Genomic DNA, 19,900 nt, shown 5'->3' with positions numbered 1-19,900 from the left:
ATATTTGGGCTAATTAAATGGCCATTTTTCTCAACTTAAAAGAAGTCATTTAGTTTTATTCACACACATTGAGCACCATGACAGGCAAAATGCACAAGGATTTATGCAGCTAGAGGGCAGACAACTGTTTATAAGAAGAGTTGCAACCGAAATTCCAAGGAAAACTAAACTACAGAAACATTGCTCTTTTTCACAAATCATCGTAGACTGGTTGTATACATGATCTAAGAATGCTACTCAATCCATTCACTTCTGCAGACTGGTATTACCGGGGCACCCTCTCAACTATTCTCCTTGATGGAACGGCAGCATTTACCATCAGGCCGAACCTACTTGCTGCAACATCCGTTCAATGCTCAGCTCATGTCGCCGCAGCCCGTGCCACGTTCCATTCGAACCATTTTTATCTAATATTTCCATCTCCCTTATCTGCTTGTGCAATGCCTCCAAGTTCACGAGAGGTACTGTAGTTGGTCGACCATGGGCGCACTGCACATTAAACGTCTCACACTCATCAATTACGAGTCATTTTCACCTCCTAACACCCACCAAAAGAATATATATATGTATATATAATCAGAACTTCGAAAACATGCTTGAAAACTTATTCGCTCACTTGGAAACACAGAGAAGTCTGCTTCAGTTCTTCAACAATAAGGGAACACTCTGAAGGTAACAAAGAGTCTCCAAACATAATTGCACCTAATCAAGTAATTTTATCAAAGAAAAAGTTTTCAGTGAAAAAGGATCAACATGCAGATACACACACAGCACTGAGCTACAGACTGTTGCCAGAGAAGTGAGACACTACATGATGAAGTCATTTCTTCAACAGCATTTATTACCAAAAAACAAATAAAAAATTGTCATGTTACAGCTATGGACATCATCCGAAAAAGGTGCAAGTCAACCTGTTATACACGACATTTAATTTCCCATGGTGAACGGTATTTACACACATCAAACAAGCTTAAGCATGTACCTCTGCAGGCCTTTGAATTAAGAACTCGAAGCACGGATGGCGGCATTGTTGATGAGCCATCTGTATCAGCAAGCTTTCGATCCAAGAAAAAAGTCTTAGCAAGCTTATATATGTAGCTATAGCGACATTAGCAAAATTATTCCAGGTGTTTAGGGAACAATGTAACAGCTAAACAAAATTAATGGATGAACCATGCAAAATTGGTTTTAAAGTGCAGTCCTCAGTTACCTGATCAAGAAACTCCAGCAGATCTGCATCAGATAAATTAACACCTAGTATGCAAGGTACCTGTGTCATACACATGAAACTTTATACAAACATAAAATAAAAATACATGAATTTTCAAACAAAAATATAAATTCGTTACAAATTTCAAGCACAAATTTGACAATTGCTATTGTATCACAATAAATGTTTTATTACAGTTGGCATGGTTTGGTTTCGAAGTTTAAATGCAATAATTATCGAAGCAAGGAAGATGGTGATTAACTGCCATTAGCGTGATGACCGTTTCCTGCTTGTATAGGATATTCAAATTCCTGCACAGAGAACCAAATATTACTTTGGCAAACTTGAGCAGTACTGGCAAAGTAGACAAACCCCAACGGAATTAAATATACCTTTGGAAGGATTTTGAATCTTGAGCATGAATATTACAGATCCAACCCCACTCTTTCACCTGATCACTATAGTTGTACAACAACTGGTACCCAATTTCAGGCAGCACCTGTAGTAAACAAACAGCAAGATTAATTTATCCCTTTCAATCAAAGCATGACAGATTGAGACCAGACAACATCAAACATAAACTTACCAGTTCATGTTCATCCTCCAGATAGGCTATTGTCTTTGCTTCACCAGACAACAACTGTGTATATACATATATTGCTTTATTAGAAATCATAGAATTATTCCATCAAATATATAATGTTTACCTTTTGACGAAGATCTTCAAGTCGGATTCTTTCATCTGCAGCATGCTGGAGAAAGCACCATTTAAACATCATTACCCCACCCCGTGCTTTAGAAAGACTTGTCAATTGGTGTGCACATATATGTTGGTATATGGGGTGCACAAAAAATCACAAGGCATGAGTGTGCTGTATCCAAGTAATGTATCAAAGTACGCAGACAACCTAATCTACTTCTTCAGTTAAAAAGAAAAAAAAAAAAAGAAAAAAAAAAAAGAAAAGAAACCAGACTGAAAGACCAAATAAGTTATTTTTAAGATAAACACTTCATACTTGATTTTCCTTGTTCCAACAATCTTCAATGAGCACCTTTGTTGTTTCCACACTGGAACGTGAGTCAGGTGACACGCTATAAAATTGAGGAAGAAAATTCCCCAATTGCTATAAAGTTGTTGATCTAGAATCAATTAAACTACTTCCGTTTCTACATTTGCATTCCTTGGATCGACAAAGCTAATGAAAGAAGAGATTGCCATCTTCCTCAGACCTCTCTAAGGAGATGCTATCTAAATGTTACCTAATGCCTCTTCTTATGTGGCATATCATAAACCCTTACACTTGGATATATTATCACACAACAAAACAAAGTTGGCAGGAAACCCACTCATACGAAGTGGAAGGATGATTGCCTTTTTCGTTACCTTGTCATACATTAGACTCAAAGAGAAATAGGAGTAGAAAGATTTTTAAGGGGTGGAGATACTGTCTTTCACTTAAAACCTGAAGTGAATGAACCAGAAGGGAGTGAACTAACCTGATCAATAACAGCCAGTATTCCACCAGAAACAACTGGAATGAATTTCTTATCAAGCTGTAGAAGAACTTTGGCATCTTCAAGGAAATTCTTATCGATGGATTTGGGAACTAAGGAATTTCTGGCAAGAGATAGGAACCCTGAAGAGATATCAAGTATACTAACTTCATCTTCAAAAGCACGTGGCCCATCATTTCTCTGAAATCAATAAAGAAAAACTATTAAATGTTACTCAAATAAATAAATAAATAAAAATAGAAAAGAGAAGCCTCATATCAAACTATAGAAAACAAATCAACTTTCAAACTTAACTGTAGTCGGACAGCAATTTTTCCATTTGATCCATAAATCTGACTCTTGAGTTTCCTTTGAGCATAATTCTGAAGGCAAAACAGGATCAAAACTATGCCATTTAAATAGAATTGGAGGATATTTAAATTTTCACTAATATGGCAACTGCAAAAAGAACTGAAATTTTATTTCCGCCAGTAAAGATGATGCTACCATCATATAAAACTCAATATTCAAGAACAACAAAATTATGAACTAATGCAGCATGCTATATATTGTAAAGACTATTCTTGATGAGAATTTAACTTATTAACCACTAATATGTCAATGATAATAAAGATAAATCTACTAAATCTGCATGGAAAGAAATTACAGCACAATTTTCTTTCCATGTTTTTCTGATCACATAAAATCTTTCAATACCAATTCCCTCCCTAAGAATTGAAATTTCGAATTCCAAATCCTTAAGAACAAAGAAATAATCAGTTTCATATACATAGTGCAGTTACCTAAAGCAGATGCAGTAACTTTAACATCGGATTGGAACTGCTTGGAAATTTTTCCTTCTTGTTTCTCTTTATTATTTCCCGTAATAGCAGGCGTCTTTGTCATATCTATTCTGGAAGTGATGAAAAGATGCATTATATTCTAATAACAACTTCAATTTTAAATTGATAGGGGAAAGGAATGGATCTCTACCTAGTTCCCATCGATAAGTCATCAAGAGGACTTGGCTTAATATAAAGATTATTAGTACTAGAGAAATGTTTGGAATCTCTCAGCTCACCTAGTTCTGTACGTATTGGCACAGCATTAGTATTTCATCAATGACAATGCATTACTAGTAATGACTTCTTAAATGAAAATACCTAAATGAGGTGGGCTGTCAAGGAAGGCCGATGCCCTAAGCTTTTCTTCTTTCCCTTGGTCCATGCAATAGAAATTTGTGGCATTAAACTTATCAGTTTTTCTTTGGTCAAGGCCATAGAAACCGGCGGCATTATGCTTTTCTTCCTTTCTTTGGTACAGGCAATAGAAACTAGTTTTTCTTTTGTAAGAAGGTGGAGCTGATTTGCATCTTCTAGGCCTTTCAACAGAAACGTACCTCTGTTTAAAAGCTTGATGTCCAAACTTAAGCTCTGAGCTTCCATAAGCCTTTTCCCAATCTCTTCCAGGTAATCTCCAATTGAAAAGATACTTCTGACAGGAGTGCATATTAGGACTCACAGGAGAAGAATGATCAAAATTATTAGATTTTTCAAGGGAAGTACTAAGGTCTTCTCTTGTATCAAGAACATCATCAATTATCAGTTCACTATCTATACAGCTTGGTATGTAATTCTTTTTGGAACTTCTCAACATGATATCAGAATCAAATCCGCAGCCCTTCTGACAGGAGTGCATATTAGGACTCACAGGAGAAGAATGATCAAAATTATTAGATTTTTCAAGGGAAGTACTAAGGTCTTCTCTTGTATCAAGAACATCATCAATTATCAGTTCACTATCTATACAGCTTGGTATGTAATTCTTTTTGGAACTTCTCAACATGATATCAGAATCAAATCCGCAGCCCTTCTGACAGGAGTGCATATTAGGACTCACAGGAGAAGAATGATCAAAATTATTAGATTTTTCAAGGGAAGTACTAAGGTCTTCTCTTGTATCAAGAACATCATCAATTATCAGTTCACTATCTATACAGCTTGGTATGTAATTCTTTTTGGAACTTCTCAACATGATATCAGAATCAAATCCGCAGCCCTTATCCTCACCATCCACCAAATCCCTGAAGGGAGTCCTATCTCTAGATCTCCAGTTCCTTTCAACCCCATCCCTAACACTGAAGCAATCAACATCCCATTCTGAAGCTAATCTGGGATTTGGGGTCACGTGAACATCTGGGGAATTTCTAGTCTGATAACTTGAGAAAAACTTCTGCACGTGCTTGTCCAAATGACATGAGTACATATTTTCTTCAGTAAACTGTTGCCCAAAAAAAAGTAATCGACAACAGGAAAAAAAAAAGGACAGAAGTTTTAGATCTTGAGAAACGCATAAATTGTTAGCTCTAGTAAGAGTCAGACAACAATACCTCAGCATGAAATGAGTCTCCGGCATAAAAATCAGAACCCTGGATGTAACCGTCAAGCTTTAGAACATCAACTTCATCATCAGGGATTCCCTGCTTTTGGATTCTTTTGATGACATCATTTTGAATGAACAGTTTGTCACCAAGAATGGAAGTACTCTCAAGTTGAAAACTGCTTCCTGAGGTGCATCCCCGAAGGGAGGGTTTGTTACCCGTGAAGATATTGTCATCATAACTAAATTCATGAAAGTAAGAAGATGGTGTACTTTCAGCAGACCCATTGATCATATCGATATACACTTTAGAAGATTGACCTTTCAAGTCTGAACTGAAGATATTGTCCTCAACAATGTCATCACACCTCTTGGGAGAAGCCAGCCTTCTATCCAGAAAGGAGTCTTCAGATACAAAAATGTTATCAGGTACCCATGGGTGCCTGTCACCTTTTTGGACAGCTGTAGTTGAGCATTTTGCCAAGGGAGTACCCCATAATCCTGAGAAATGATCGGCAGCTTGGTTACCAAATTGCATCCTAGCTTGTCGGTGAACGTCATTCAATTCGCTTGAACTTGTGTGTGAATTCTCACATGCCTTCTTTTCATGCAAACTATTGGACAAGATGTCATCATCTTTTGTAAGCATTGCTGACGGAGAAAACAAATCAATAAGGGAGGCCCGAGGGCTTCGCATTCTGCTCTTCTTCAGAGATCGAATACTCTCTGGAGGGAAACGTATAACATCCTCACGAAAATCTAAAAAGGAAAGATATTCAGAAATTAATTGAACCAGGTCAGTTTTTGCAAGTTCACTCGGTGTGCACATATTTTTTATGGGGAAGTGTCCTGTGAAGATAATAAATGGAGACATTTCACCTTAACCCTCTTTTAAAGAGGCGGTGGAGTGGGCAATTCATGCAGCATAAATAAGACTAAATCATTTCATAAATTAAAGTGAGATTGGAGATGAAAGTTCAACTTAAAATACCTGAATTTGTTGATATCATGTTATCTTCATCCTTCCACAGCTGATCTCCTCCAACTATGGAGGTTGTATGGACCAAAGATTTTCCTGCAAATTTAAAATGCAACTTCAAACGGTTTATATTAACACTCACTATGGTTTCAAAGATATGGCTAACTCCATACCACTACTATATTTTTCTTTCCAAAATTGTTGAATGGTCTCTTCAATGAAGGTAAGTATTGAAGTCCAGTCCTTGGGAAACAAAAAAGGAAGGAAATGAGAAGGTGTTGGTTAGAAAAGGCGAAGGAAAGAATTCTATAGAACCATTTAATAATGAATAAAAAAGTTATTCCCAAACAAATGAAGGAACAGAAGATAAACAAATGAACTGGTGTTTGGAGAACAAATAAAGAATTACCTTAAACTGAACAAAGGTCTTGGATGATTCAAATGTTAGGTCATAGAAAGATCCAGGGCAATCTAAATTTAAAATATAAGCAGGATTTGCTTGAAACCTGCTTCTCTTCCTGCTGTGACAGGCTTGGTCAGTCTGCGGACTCAGGCTTACAAATCTACTGGCCAGTTGATTAAGTAATTTATGAATTTGGCCCTTGCAAATGAATCGTCTGTTAATATCTGTCCTTGCTGAGGTCAAAACAATTTCATAAAATACTGGATCCTATCCACCCACCACAGATTTAAAGAATTCACAGAATGATGTGGATACAGACATATTGAACAGCCTGCCATAATTTTTTTTAAAAAAAGAACACAAAAATTAATGAAATGTTAAACAGCCGAATTAGCCTTCTTTTATATCAGCAAGAAAACAATTATACCTTGATAGTAAACGTATCAAACGGACTGCATATATAACCAGAAAGCTTTAAGCCCCCATCACCGATTTTTAGTTCATGGAGAGACCTGGAAACCTCGCTGCCAAAGCCACTTCTCAAAAGTGATAAAGGAGAAGGAGAGGGATTCGTGTAAAGAAGGATGCTCTCACTACAGGAAGAGATAAAATTGTAAGATAACTAACATAAAAGTTTTACATATTTCAACCTGAATTTAACATGGATATACCTTTCACTATCTACAATTTTGAAGGAAACTTTAGAATGCACAAGGGCAATACGGACTACACATTTCTTGACTGCTTGCAAGACCTTCTTGGGGCTTCCAGTTCCATTACGCAAAATGAATTAGCGCGTCAGTAAAATGCAAGGATATAATATTTCATTTTCTTCTTTCTCCTCATATGGACTGCCGTATCCATATGTCAACTCTTGAATCCTTCTATTTACTCAAGATTTTTGTTTATCATACCCAAAAAAAAAAAAAAAAACAAAACAAAAACAAAAACAAACAAACTAATCTAAGAAAATCAAACCTGAATTGCATATGCTTCCTTCGAACTGGTTGGTTGTAAAATAGATCTCGAACAATAACTACAAAAGAAATAGACAAAAGAATTCTGATCGAGTATTTGCCTTCAGAAGTGTATGCAAAAATAGAATATAACAAAGGAGAAGAAAATAAATTATTTTTTCAAATGTAATTGCAAATCGCATGGATGTTTAATAGTAAGGTTATACAACATAATAAAATCCACATAGTTTCATTTCTTTTTTCAAGAATAGTTCATCAGAAAATTCACCGACGCCAATAGTTGCCTTGCTACCATCTAAGAGAATATCAAACAGCAAAAAGACAAGGATCCCCCTCAACATAAATATCCATCAGCCACCACTGTATTCCACCCCCACATTTGATTTTCCTCCTAGTACGTGTGTAATGGGTGGCTAATCAATACACTGCACCAAGGTACAAATCATACAACCAAACACTATTTCTTCCAAATATATGATGTTAATTTTGTGGATCTTCATGACTATGGATCAGATAACTGAAAGGATAACTACAAATTTTCTAAAACGACCAAAAAATGGATATACATCCCATAAAATTACGATTTACCACATCAGTGTTTTTCATGAGGCTAATGGTAAGAACAGAAATACAAAAGCAAAAGTACAACTATAAAAGCAGACCCCGAAATAGACGACTCAGTCCAGATACAAAAGGGTGGTATCCAAATAACTAAGGCCTAATTAGATACCCTTACTTCATCTTAGANAAAAAAAAAAAAAAAAAAAAAAAAAAAAAAAAAAAAAAAAAAAAAAAAAAAACAAGAAAGATATAATACAGTTAAGATGTTAAAGTTTTCTGTCTAACTTGTTCATAGAAAGAATATATGATATGTATATGTAGTTAGAATATAAGCTATTGCCCCTCGCTATGAAAATATCTGACTGCCCTGGCGGATAATGGACCTGTTACCTGTAGTACCAATATCTTCCATATCATCATCAATTCCAAGGTACAAGCACTTGCAACCCTGCAATAAAAAGTTAATTATTTTTAAAGGACAGCACAATGTGAAAATTTCCACATATTGCTCCACAATTAAATAGCTGTAAACTTCTGTGCCTTTATGACTTTACGATATCCATTTGCCCTCCCACATGCTTTGGTTATGATCTCCAACAACGATACATCTGAAATGGAAGCCAATGCCTCTCCTCGAAAGCCAAATGTTTTGCCTTTGGTATCCATGTCTATGAGATCATGGAATTTCGAAGTTGCTGCATATATAGTCATTGAAAAGCACAGCATAAACACACCAAGGTAGTAAATTCAAATACATTAAATATTTGCCAACTTGCTAACACGTCTATTTCCTTCAATAGAATTCTACTTTTGACCAACTTGTCTATAAGATAATCACATCAAGCAAGCCATAGCCATACCACCCAAACTTATTGCATGGTTCATTAAAACATCCTTGCACCTCTTATAAGAGATAGCTGGGAAAGCCCATTAGCAGGTTCAGCCCATTCTTGCACCATTTCCATTAGTTGAAAAGGCTAATCAATTTTGGGAAATATCATTGGAGTTAAAGAGTTATATTCAAAGAGGTTTGCAGGTCAAAACTTGCCCTTTCATTCGTTCCACTCAATCAGAGCAAGTAATCATTATCTAACCCATCAAATTATTACACACTTATCAACACCATCCCCATCCCCCTGCAAGCCCAAGCATCTCAATTTAATTCTTGATTCCAAAATACACCGAAATGATGATGAAGTAAATACACAGAGTACACAAAGAAAACCAAGAAATTGAGAGACTTACCATATCTTTCTCCTAGCAAGGCTAACCCATCCCGAGTAATACCAGATCCTACAAGAATATGACAAATTCACTGTATCAGTATGAAACCTGACATATAAAAAGTACTGTAACAAGTAGCATACTGAGAAAATCACAAACCATTGTCCACTACTTTCACATAGGATGTCCCAATGCCAATGAAAATTGAAATCTGAATTGATACAATAGGCTGTAAGTAACATATATTAAGCCAGACAAATTACAACTAGAAGAAAATTTAAATTTTAAAATTAGTTATAGATCATTTTTATTTGATAAAAGGGCAAATATTGTCCCTAAAATCTGATGGTTGTTTCATTTAGTCTCTAAATTTTAGAAGTTCTAATTACATCCTTGAACTTTTTATTTTGATTCTAATAAGTTATGACCGTTAACATTGTTTGGCAAATTGATTGAACTACTAATTGACTACCATGTGATGATTTCATACAACATGACATAAAAAAATAAAGGCAGACAAGCTGAAAAATTCAATAGGGCGAGTGCACATCGCAGATTTTGTGTTACCCATTGACAAATCATCACACTTTAGTTCAACTAACATGACAAGTAACAAAGTCAACAGCTGGAACTTATTAGAACCAAAACAAAAATTTTGGAATATAAATGGAACGAAGAGTTATTAAATTTCTCTCTTTGATATCGAAAATCAATCAACCATAGGAGTATTTTTTTCACTTGTAGAAGAAACGTGCTCAGTGATGAACGACGAAGACAAACTGTTATTTCATGGCTAGGCCAAATTCACAGTGCACAATTTCTAACTGTTATAGGATCAAGGTTGATGAATATCTCAGTTAAAATATTTAGTAATTCCCGAATAACTTACTTTTACATTGATAATTAGAAATAAAACACTTTACATTTTCAACTAGGAGAGTAGGCAACACCATGCCTCAGCATAAAACAAAATAATAAGATGGTCGATTAGACTCTCTACCTTTGACGCACCAGCATCCAAGCTATTATAAACAAGCTCTTCCACAACCTTCGTGGCATCATAGAGTATAACGCCAGCACGCACAGAACTACGAACAGACTTTGGCAAGGGCTTGATAATCCCCATCTAGAATTACGCTACATCAACAAGGAAAAACATCAAATGGGAAAAATGAAGAATAGGAGGCGAATTAGCAGATAAATATAATGATTAGTTGTTCATTACTTTCACCAAAACTCAATACATTATTCGTACCACTTTTTCTGAAAGTAGGTTCCAATGGCGAGAACACATGCACAAATGATGCATATTTTACTGAACAGGTTTCAATTTCTAACTTCGTTATAACTCACCCGAGGCAATCTCAGTCCTTAAAACGGCAAACCATGGACTTGGAAGCATGTGGAGATTGAACTTCGACACGGAGATAAAATATGGCGCGAAAACAACGAACTAAACAACCAATTCAATGCTTTTTTTTCAGCATAAATTCATTCGCCAATTTCACAGGTCCTAATATTCGATTTACTTCACGATTCACTCTTTTCATGAGTGATAAACAGGTTTTCAGAAACAGAGCAGATGCGAAAGCGACAATGGCCAAAGAACTGCGATTTTCCACAAAATTGAAAGTTGACAAAAATGCCAATGAAAATTCTACTTGATTAGCTCTCTTCGACGGGTGGAGCTTAGGAAGATTCATAAAAAGCGATGAGTTCTTGACGAAACTAGCCTTAAGAAAACCCTACATAGAAATCTTTTGTGTCTACAATCTTACTCTGTTTCTGTTAAAGTCCCAAAAGCTATTCTCACAAGTTAGTGCAGTTATCCACCGCCGAACTCTTGTTTTGATGTGGCGGTGCCAGCACAAATGTCGACGGTTCCGACGCCTGAAACGTGGTCAGATAGAAGCCAACTTCCTTCCGAGACGAATATACTCCGCCGCAGTGGATGAGAAAATGGCCGTGTCGAGCGTTGAGTGCGGAGGGCCGGATTCAGAAGCATGCCGCGTAATTAAGAAATTTCCCGGCGCAAGGACGGTGCTACATGGACGACATGTCGGTTCGAGTGATAAAAAATGTCTAATCAATTTTTTAATTTTTGTACATAATATCCGACAGGAATGGCGTGGAATTGGACTTACGAATGTGTAAAAACTTCTTCCTAATATACACGTTTTATAACTACGAGGCTGATGGCGTACGTAACAAGTCAGTCAAAATGAACAATATAAAGATATGAAAACCTCTCCCTAAAAGACGCGTTTTGAAATCGTGAGGCTGATAGTTATACGTAACGAGCCAAAGCGGACAACATTTACTAATGGTAGTGGGATTAGGCTTACAAGGGTTTGGAAACCTCTCCCTAGCAGACGCGCTGATGAATATACGTAACAAGTTAAAGTAAACAATATCTATTAACGATGGATCAGACTATTGAAAAGCAGGCAGGTAATACATATTAATATGCAAGTTAGATAGGACCATGGGCTAGGGATCCTATTTTTATAATCACACCTTACAACCAATCCAATTTTTCCTTTTATATTTATATTATTATTATTTAATAAATTTAATTAATTATTAGGACACGCATATGCATCATATTAAAACATGATCTTCAGTTTTTCTTTGGACCTGAATTTTCTTCTTCCCCTTCCCTTCTTCTTCCTCTTCTTTTCTCTGAAAACCCTAATTACACCTTTTTCTTTGTATAATTCCCTCCTCTACAGTACCAGAGATCAGGTATGTACTTTGCTTTTTTCATCTCTTTCTCTACGCTTTTTCCTTTGCAANTTTTATTTTCTGCATGTTTGTGTATTTTCGTTGTGTTCAGATTGCTTTATCTTAGTTCTGTTTGGGAATTGGATGTTGATATCGTTTTCTGATTCCGGAAACGTGAGTACTGTGTCCATGGATGAAATGCAGTTTGTATTCATGCGCTGATTATGCCCTTAAAACCTTGGGAGATTGGCAATCCATTATGTGAGATCTTCATCATATAGCAGATAGTGGCAGCTTCCAATTTAAAGTTGTACTCTTGATTACTGAAGAAATGTTTGATTGGGATGTTATTGTATGGCTTCCGAGTTTTCTAATTGATGTAAGAGTCTGATGGAATGTGCAGAGTGGAATTTGTGGTAGAATTAGAAGCTAATTTACTGTTCTCGTAATTATTTTCAGCGAAAGTAAATGTCAACTCAGTTTCTTGTCCTCGTGGAGAAACATTAGCGATTTATGTTTAAAGCTAGAATTTGGAAGGGGAAGAATGGAGGCTAACATCTGTGACGTCAATCACCTCGATTCCGATGTCCTTTTACCTCCAAGAAAGCGTCTTCTTGCTGGATTGAGAAAGAAAGGGGCCGATGGTGATGGTACTTTTAATGTGCCACCAGTTGCCTCCACCTCTTGTTCTCCCCCTCCCTCTCCTTCCTATGGCTTCACATCTATTGAATTCAATATACGGCTCAACAATCTGTTGAGTGCTCATTCAAATACTAACCTATCGCCCGAGGAGATAGTGGAGGCCTCAAGATCAGCGGCAGCTGCAGCTGTGAAGGCTGCAGAGGCTGCCAGGACAGCAGCTGAAGAGAAGGCTGCGATTGCAGCGAAGGCTGTTGCAGCTGCAAAGAGTGCCATGGACTTGGTTGCCTCGATTTCTGAAGAAGCAGCCTATAAAGAAATAAAACAGAGAAAGAACAAGCTGAAGAAACATGTCCCAGTTCAGTTTCTGTATACAAAATATCAACCTCTCGAGAATACCAGGACAGATGAAGAGATGGCCCGCAAATTACATCGGGCAATTAATAGCTCCCCAAGAATTTTGAAGAATTCATCTGGTTCTGATGCTAGAGGCCACAAACATAAGAAGTTGAAAACTTCACCTGGTTCTGAGAAAATTATGGTTTCCAATTGTGGCATCTCACAGGAGTTGGAACCTACTCCTACATGCAACGGGCATGCTAAAACTAACGAGGCCGACTCTGAATGTAGCTTTCAGGAAGTATACAAGCTCAAATCTGATGAGAAGACTATTAAATATGAGAAGAACAATCAGTCTCAGATGGATACTGGCGAAGCAGAGACAAGTCAGAAGGAGAAAAAAACGTGCGATGATATTAATGTCACTGGTAAAAAGAAGGGAAGAGTGAAGCTTAAAAAATTGTCGTTGAGTATTTGTTCTTTCAGGGATCAAAAAGCTCTCAAGGAAGACATGGACAATGGAAGTTCCCCAATATTGGCTGTGCAAAACACGGGGTCTCCCACACCCGAAAATGTTATTTTGCATTCTGTAGATAGCCTTAGCCCTACCCAAGGCGTGCTGCCAATAGATTCTACATCTTTATGGAAATGTCAGGAGTTCAAAGCTCCCCTTTCTGTCGAACAGAATAAAGTTATGCAGTCATGACCGGGAATGACATATGGTAAAAGGTTGCTGGCAATAGAAGTCACGGTCGAGGTAGGATCCATGCAGCTTTTCTTATAGAAACAGCGTTACTCCATCTGTCTTCCTTTTGGTCCTGCATCTTTTGTTTCACAATGAACTGGGATAGACCAATTGTAAATTTCATATTATGTGTTTGATTATTCTGCAGAGTTCAAAGGTATCCTTTACGATACACAGAGCTTGAAGTCCAAATAAGAGGGTTACAATAAACTGAATACTTGAACACTCCTTGTTTTACAGGAGGCATTTTTGTCTTGGTTTCTTTATATATGCTAAATATACTAAAAAGTAATCCCTATTGTATCTGTAGGTAAGATCTGTAGATGGTTGTTTTCATGGTCCTGCTACAGTTGTATCTATATATTACTTAACGACGTCCTCCTCGTTTTTAGGAGTTGTAGATTGAAAGAAATTGAAGAAAACTTCAAATAATTGTGTTCTACTTCTGGAAAGACTAAACCGTTTGCCTTTTGTTGGTCATCTAGTCTGATTATTGATCATCTGAGATTGAGATTGTATTTTCTACTTCTTTTTTTCCCTTTAAGAAGAGGATGTTCTTTCCTCTTGTAGCTTTGTAATTGCTTTTAATATATTAATGAAAGCTTCCCTTTTCGTTAATTGTTGTTCTTCTTTTAGTTGCAGCAGCTCTCCTCTGTTCTTATGTTTGCTATCACAGAGATGAGCTGCTGCAAAACTCTGTTACTGTTTGTAATGGGATTAGCTGGTTTTGAGCTCACGATATCTCTTTTTTGTAGATCGTAAAAGTCAGGTTCAGGTTTAAGGTTTTGTCTTGACATCAGTTGGAGGGACTCGAAGTCCCTTTCTTTAATGGGATTCCCTTTTGTGGGCTTGGTTTTTTTAATGCCGGTATATTCTTTCATTTTTATTCTCAACAGAAGTTCGATTCTTCATAAGAAATCGAACAAAACTATACTGTTTACTAATGTTCTTGTTCGTAGGGGTCGAGACAAATGTATCAACAAACGACAAAGATTTGAGGTTTGTAACTCAGACGTAAATGTCTTAAATACGATCATTTGTCTAAAGTTTATTAGATTTACCTTTTTATATTGAATGTCCCATGAATCAAGAACATAGGTTACTGAAACAATGCTTCAATTTCACCTCCTCTGGATCATGTAATCACTATTGTTTTATCTATTTTTTAAATCTAGTTTTTTTGTAAAAAAAAATACAAAATTGGTGAGAAAACAAACCAAAAAATATATATATATATATATATATATATCAAGCCAAAATTTTTGTAAAAAAAAATACAAAATTGGTGAGAAAACAAACCAAAAAAAAAAATATATATATATATATATATCAAGCCAAAATCCACATGAAGACTGCAGACCAAACAGCAAGAGCAAGAGCGGCTGCCAAATAAGTCCATAGCATGATAACAGAGCATTCCTCTTGACCAACGCCGAACAACTGAGTCATTGTGCCGATGGACATGGCCGGCGGCGTGGTGTATTGAACCATCAACAAGAAGTGGTAAAGAGGATCCGGCGGCAGAAATCCTAGCGAGTTTGCTCCTTTCACAACCAATATCCCTATTGCAGGCAGTGCAAAGTACCGAACCACAATCACTCCGATGATCGTTGTCGGCTTCACTGCTGACGACCTTAGCCCTTGAATCAGGTTGCCGCCGAGTATCAGCATGGTGCACGGGATTGTCCCATCTCTGTTTGTTATACATCACCACAACTCGTTTAGTAATGTTTTCATTTCTCATGCATATGGTAACGAACTCTAAAAAGTATACATACCCGAGTAGTTGAACAGAATCTTGTATCACACGTAACGGAGCATTATCTCCAATTACGAAGTTCCTAAGCCATGTCACCGCTCCAAAAATGAACCCCACAATCTAAAAATAGGAATATTTATCCAATTCAAGCATAACTCAATAGCTAAAACATCAGTGAGTATCTCAAAAGTCGATACTTACCGCTCCTAACGATGGAGGGGCCATTAACTCTTCAACAATGCTATGCAAAAATTCAAATGTTTTAGCCCAAATGGACGATGATTCCCGTTTCTCTAAGATGGCCACAGATTGTTGGGATTCCCTTGATGAGACTGAAACAGGAAGGCCTTCTTCTTCTCCACATTGTTCGTGGAGAAGTCGAGTTTGCAAGTCGCCATTGGAGGTGTGGTTGGGTGCTTTCACGTGCTCCTCCGGTGCTTCAAGTGCTTTCATTCGCAAAGACGACGTTTTCACAAGGTGAAAAGTGTGAGTCCACAGGTAAAACCCGCCTAGCTGAAAAATTTTACCCATGGAACACATTAGGTTAAACTACCACTAAACAAACATATGAACGTTAGAAATAACGATTCTCCACGAGATAGTATGATATTGTCCACTTTGAGCATAAGCTCTCGTAGCTTTGCTTTGGACTTCCCAAAAGGCCTCATACCAAATTCAGGCCTACTACTAGCAGATATTGTATGGACTTGCCCGATTGGCGGCTTCCTCGGGCGCTTCCCCTCACGGCTTTAAAATCAAGGTGTTTTGTTCTCCTCCTCAACTAATGTGGGACATCACAATCTACTCCCTTTGGGGACAGGGTCCTTACTAGCACACCGTCTCGTGTTTGACTCTGATACCATTTGTAAGGATCCAGACCCACCTAGCAGATATTTCCTCTTTGAGCCTTCTCTTTCGAGCTTTTCCTCGAAGCTTTAAAACGCGTCTGGAGAAGGTTTCCACACTCGTATAAATGGTGCATTGTTCTCCTCCCCAACCAATATGTGACATCACACCCTCCCAACAATCCTCAACAATGATCACATCCCGTTCTAATACCATACTAAACTATGTTATGAATAGGTTAGATTACATACCGCCATAGAGAAGGAAGCGTACGAGAGCCCGAGAGAAGTACAGGTATCACCGTTACCGAAAGGGCTGCCATCCTCATTACAAATGGCAGGGATGATGATGAGAAGAAGGTTGCCCAAGTTCCCTAATCCCATATTACCAAAACAAATGAATAAACAAACCCAATAAACAAACAAAGAGGTAGAGAAGAAGAAGAACAAACCAGCAGAAGAGGCTGCAATGATAAGGCCTTCAAGATATGGCTTAGGCTTCAATATCTTAACAACTATCCATCCCAAAATCCCTCCAAATAGAAAGGTAAACCCAATATTCACTGGCATGAACCACCTAATTCAATTAACCCAACAAAACATTCAAAACATTCAAAACAACACTAATGGCTGATGATAATCATAGATTAGTGTTAATTAATTACCATGAAACAATGTCTTCAAACGTCACCGTCTTGGCCAAATTTGCAAACATGAGACAAGGAGTGAACACTGTGAACACAATCTGCAACCCTCACCAATCAAAGCATAGCTCAACTGATTAAACATTAGAATCTCGAATGATAAAAAAAAAAAAAATAAAGTTAGAGATTTGAATCTCTCGCGAAATGGACCTTGTTGAGAGAGGTTCGAGCATGAGCGGGAAGAAGGTGGCAGTAATCAGTGGCCAGAAAGGCTCCAACTAAGCAGATGATGAGGACTTGTAAATTGGGCATTAAAGCCACCTCCAACAGTGACAATAAACCCATCTCTTCTTCTAATGATCTTCCTCTGTTTCAAATTTAGCCATCAACCATAATTAACTACCTCTAATTAACCAGCTCAAATTAATTACCTTTATTTATTTATTTATTTAATTATAGTTTTTTGTTGCCGGAATTTTAGTACTGCGTGCCCTGCAATTCGTAAGTTTCGAACATGACAACGTAGCCCACTACGACTCCCGACGCTCTCACTCCTGTTTGTTTGTTTGTTTGTTTTTTTTTTTTTTTTTTTTTTTTGTCTATTTAAAATAACTATTTTACTTGAATATATATTAAGGATAAATTAATAAAAATTATCCCTAAATTTTTTAAAATTTAAAAATAAATAAATAATATTCTTATGTTTTCAATAAAATTTTGAAAATTCAACAATTTTTTTTTCTTTTATCTCATCACTTCTTAAATATATATTTAATTCTATTTTTTTCACTCTTCAATTTCTAAAAAATATTAATTTCGGTTTCTTAAATATCATAACTTTTTTCGCATTTTTGTGCCCTTCCATATATAATACTAAAAATAGAAGTTATATTAAATTTTAAAAAACCCCAATTTAAAAATAAATTGATTTAAGCCAAATTTCTTCATCTTTATATTTAAAAATACCCTTAAATTAACCTTTTTTATATTAAAAATGTATATATATATATATATATAGAGAGAGAGAGAGAGAGAGAGAGGAGGCAAAACGCGTAACGTAAGTGCGTGAATAGGCTGAAGAGAAAAGAAAGGAAGACGATGAAATGCCAGAAAGGTCGCCAGCTTCCTCGTTCATCGGCTATGGATTTTCTCTCTTTTAATTTTATTTATTTATGTATTATTTTAATCTCATTTTCTAAATTAATTAATTTTTTAAATAATAAAAAAAAAGCCTACTCCGTGGAGTTGATAAATTAATCAAGAATATTGGAAATGGAAATAAAACGTAAATAAAATAAAATAAAATAGAAATACCTGATGATCGGCGATTATAGAACAGCGGCGGCCGAGCAGAGGCAGAGCGGCAGAGGAAAATCAAATAATCCCTGGAACTGGAAATGCCATTTCTCAACTTATTTATAGGGAAGACAAGAAGAAACACACAACCACCTCGCCTTCCTCGCCACGCGACAACGCAGCCGCGTGTTTTTTTTTTTTTTTTTTTTTTAAATAAATTTTAAAACACACAAATTAATTATTAATAATTATTAATTTAGCTTTTTAATCATATTTTATTTGGTAAGCTGGTGTGATAATATCTTAATCGATGATGACGTGGATACACAAGATTGGATTACGCCGACCCGCCACGGTGGCGCAGCCAATTCTGAAGACACCTCGCGAATCTATCTGGGCCCACCTCCCTTTTTCTAATTTCGATTCTCTTTTTTTAAAATTTAATTTAATTTAATTTCCAATAAAATCATACAATTAATTAAAATTATTTTTTAATTCAATACTATATGGAAATGGAGATTCCAGTGAATGTTCATTAAAACAAGTCCATTTATTGGAATATAAATATTCTCCAACTTTATACAAAAGATTAAAAAAAAAAGAATAACTTTTCCCCTTCTTTTTCATTTTAATATTTAAAAATATTTTTTTTAAATAACCGATATAATAACTTAGAGATAAGTTTCCAAATATAGAGTTATTTCTATTCATGATCGTTCATGATTGAATTATTTCTTCCCCCTTATCTTGACCTTAAAGATATTTTAATAGCGAAAGATATTTCATGACAATATATATATATTATAGTTACAAAATTATAATTAAATAAATATAGATGGAGTATTTGACTAGTATATATATTAGTTGGGATTGGGATCGGGATCGGGATCGGTGCGGAGAATATAAGACATTTTTAATTATTAATATAAAAATAAAAATAAAAATCAAATATTACAGATTTAAATTGGTAATTTAACTTAACAAAAATAATTAAATTTAAAAATACAAAATAAATATTTAAAACTAAAACATTAACAAGTTGTCGTCTTATAAAGTCCACATGTATCTCCGCTGTCATGTTTTTTTTCATTCTTATGTTAAAAGCATTGGATCTTGTGATGTGGGAAAATAGGGAAAGTAGTAATAATTCGATTTTTTATTTTTTAATTATATTTACATTTATAGCTTTCTAAAATTAATCACCATAGTGGTAATTAATTTTAATATATATAAGAAACTAAAATTAAAAAAGAAATATTCTTTTAATTTTTTAATTATTATATATTATTTTTTGTTTTTTTGTTTTTAAATCAAATTTATATTGTAGTGTTCATGTTGGTTCGAATGTCTTTGGGGTTGCTTGCGTAATTGCACACGTTTTCAAACCTTTGCAGCCACTTTGGACGCTGTTTTTATTTTAATTATTAAATCATGATTGATAATAACCCTAGATGTTAGACGAACACGACTCTCTACAATGGTATGATATTGTCCACTTTTAATATAAACTCTCGTGACTTTACTTTGGGATTCTCCAAAAAACCCGATAGTATTCCTTGATTATAAACTCATGATCATTCTCTAAATTAGCCGATGTGGGACTTTGATCATCCAATACTAAAAACTCGTAATTTTCAATTGGAGAGGAGGCCGAGATAACACAAAAAATATATATATATATA

The 19,900-nt window shown here is 35.8% G+C and overlaps 3 protein-coding genes across 5 annotated transcripts; 1 reads left to right on the top strand and 2 right to left on the bottom strand.

Moving 5' to 3' along the window:
* Positions 1-30: 30 nt before the first annotated feature.
* LOC111800155 (DNA mismatch repair protein MLH3) lies at positions 31-11,290 on the bottom strand. 2 transcript variants are annotated; one of them, XM_023683744.1, is made up of 27 exons: positions 10,581-11,290; positions 10,228-10,364; positions 9,387-9,438; positions 9,249-9,296; positions 8,544-8,698; positions 8,394-8,451; positions 7,444-7,501; positions 7,137-7,229; positions 6,893-7,058; positions 6,781-6,796; positions 6,472-6,689; positions 6,236-6,305; positions 6,075-6,158; positions 5,094-5,842; positions 3,868-4,984; positions 3,698-3,791; positions 3,508-3,617; positions 3,020-3,087; positions 2,708-2,905; positions 1,918-1,962; positions 1,797-1,850; positions 1,603-1,709; positions 1,473-1,521; positions 1,211-1,270; positions 983-1,055; positions 617-702; positions 31-489 (listed from the first exon to the last, which is right to left on the bottom strand). In XM_023683744.1, exons 2-27 carry the CDS (start codon positions 10,351-10,353, stop codon positions 319-321), a joined length of 4,125 nt encoding a protein of 1,374 aa, XP_023539512.1. In that variant the 5' UTR covers positions 10,354-10,364; positions 10,581-11,290; the 3' UTR covers positions 31-318. The 2 variants fall into 2 exon arrangements, with proteins under 2 accessions (XP_023539512.1, XP_023539513.1); XM_023683745.1 differs by lacking the exons at positions 31-489; positions 617-702; positions 983-1,055; ... (3 more) ...; positions 1,797-1,850; positions 1,918-1,962 and adding an exon at positions 1,975-2,082.
* Positions 11,291-11,853: 563 nt separating this feature from the next.
* On the top strand, positions 11,854-14,292 carry LOC111800985. 2 transcript variants are annotated; one of them, XR_002816061.1, is made up of 3 exons: positions 11,854-11,972; positions 12,411-13,686; positions 13,823-14,292. XR_002816061.1 is itself a non-coding variant. In XM_023684932.1 (2 exons), the coding sequence occupies exon 2, from the start codon at positions 12,496-12,498 to the stop codon at positions 13,633-13,635; it is 1,140 nt and encodes a 379-aa protein (XP_023540700.1). In that variant the 5' UTR covers positions 11,854-11,972; positions 12,411-12,495; the 3' UTR covers positions 13,636-14,292. The 2 variants fall into 2 exon arrangements, 1 of the variants encoding a protein (XP_023540700.1); XM_023684932.1 differs by having other exon boundaries at positions 12,411-14,292.
* Positions 14,293-14,973: 681 nt separating this feature from the next.
* On the bottom strand, positions 14,974-18,338 carry LOC111799680 (protein PIN-LIKES 5-like). The gene is made up of 8 exons (XM_023683116.1): positions 18,237-18,338; positions 17,133-17,289; positions 16,944-17,023; positions 16,731-16,855; positions 16,531-16,652; positions 15,635-15,946; positions 15,453-15,553; positions 14,974-15,367 (listed from the first exon to the last, which is right to left on the bottom strand). The coding sequence occupies exons 2-8, from the start codon at positions 17,265-17,267 to the stop codon at positions 15,004-15,006; spliced, it is 1,239 nt and encodes a 412-aa protein (XP_023538884.1). The 5' UTR covers positions 17,268-17,289; positions 18,237-18,338; the 3' UTR covers positions 14,974-15,003.
* Positions 18,339-19,900: the final 1,562 nt, after the last annotated feature.

The sequence above is a fragment of the Cucurbita pepo genome, chromosome LG08 (assembly GCF_002806865.2).
Source record: "Cucurbita pepo subsp. pepo cultivar mu-cu-16 chromosome LG08, ASM280686v2, whole genome shotgun sequence".
NCBI lineage: Eukaryota > Viridiplantae > Streptophyta > Magnoliopsida > Cucurbitales > Cucurbitaceae > Cucurbita > Cucurbita pepo.
Note: the sequence above shows the minus strand (reverse complement) of the source record. Positions and strands in the feature narration are given on the sequence as shown.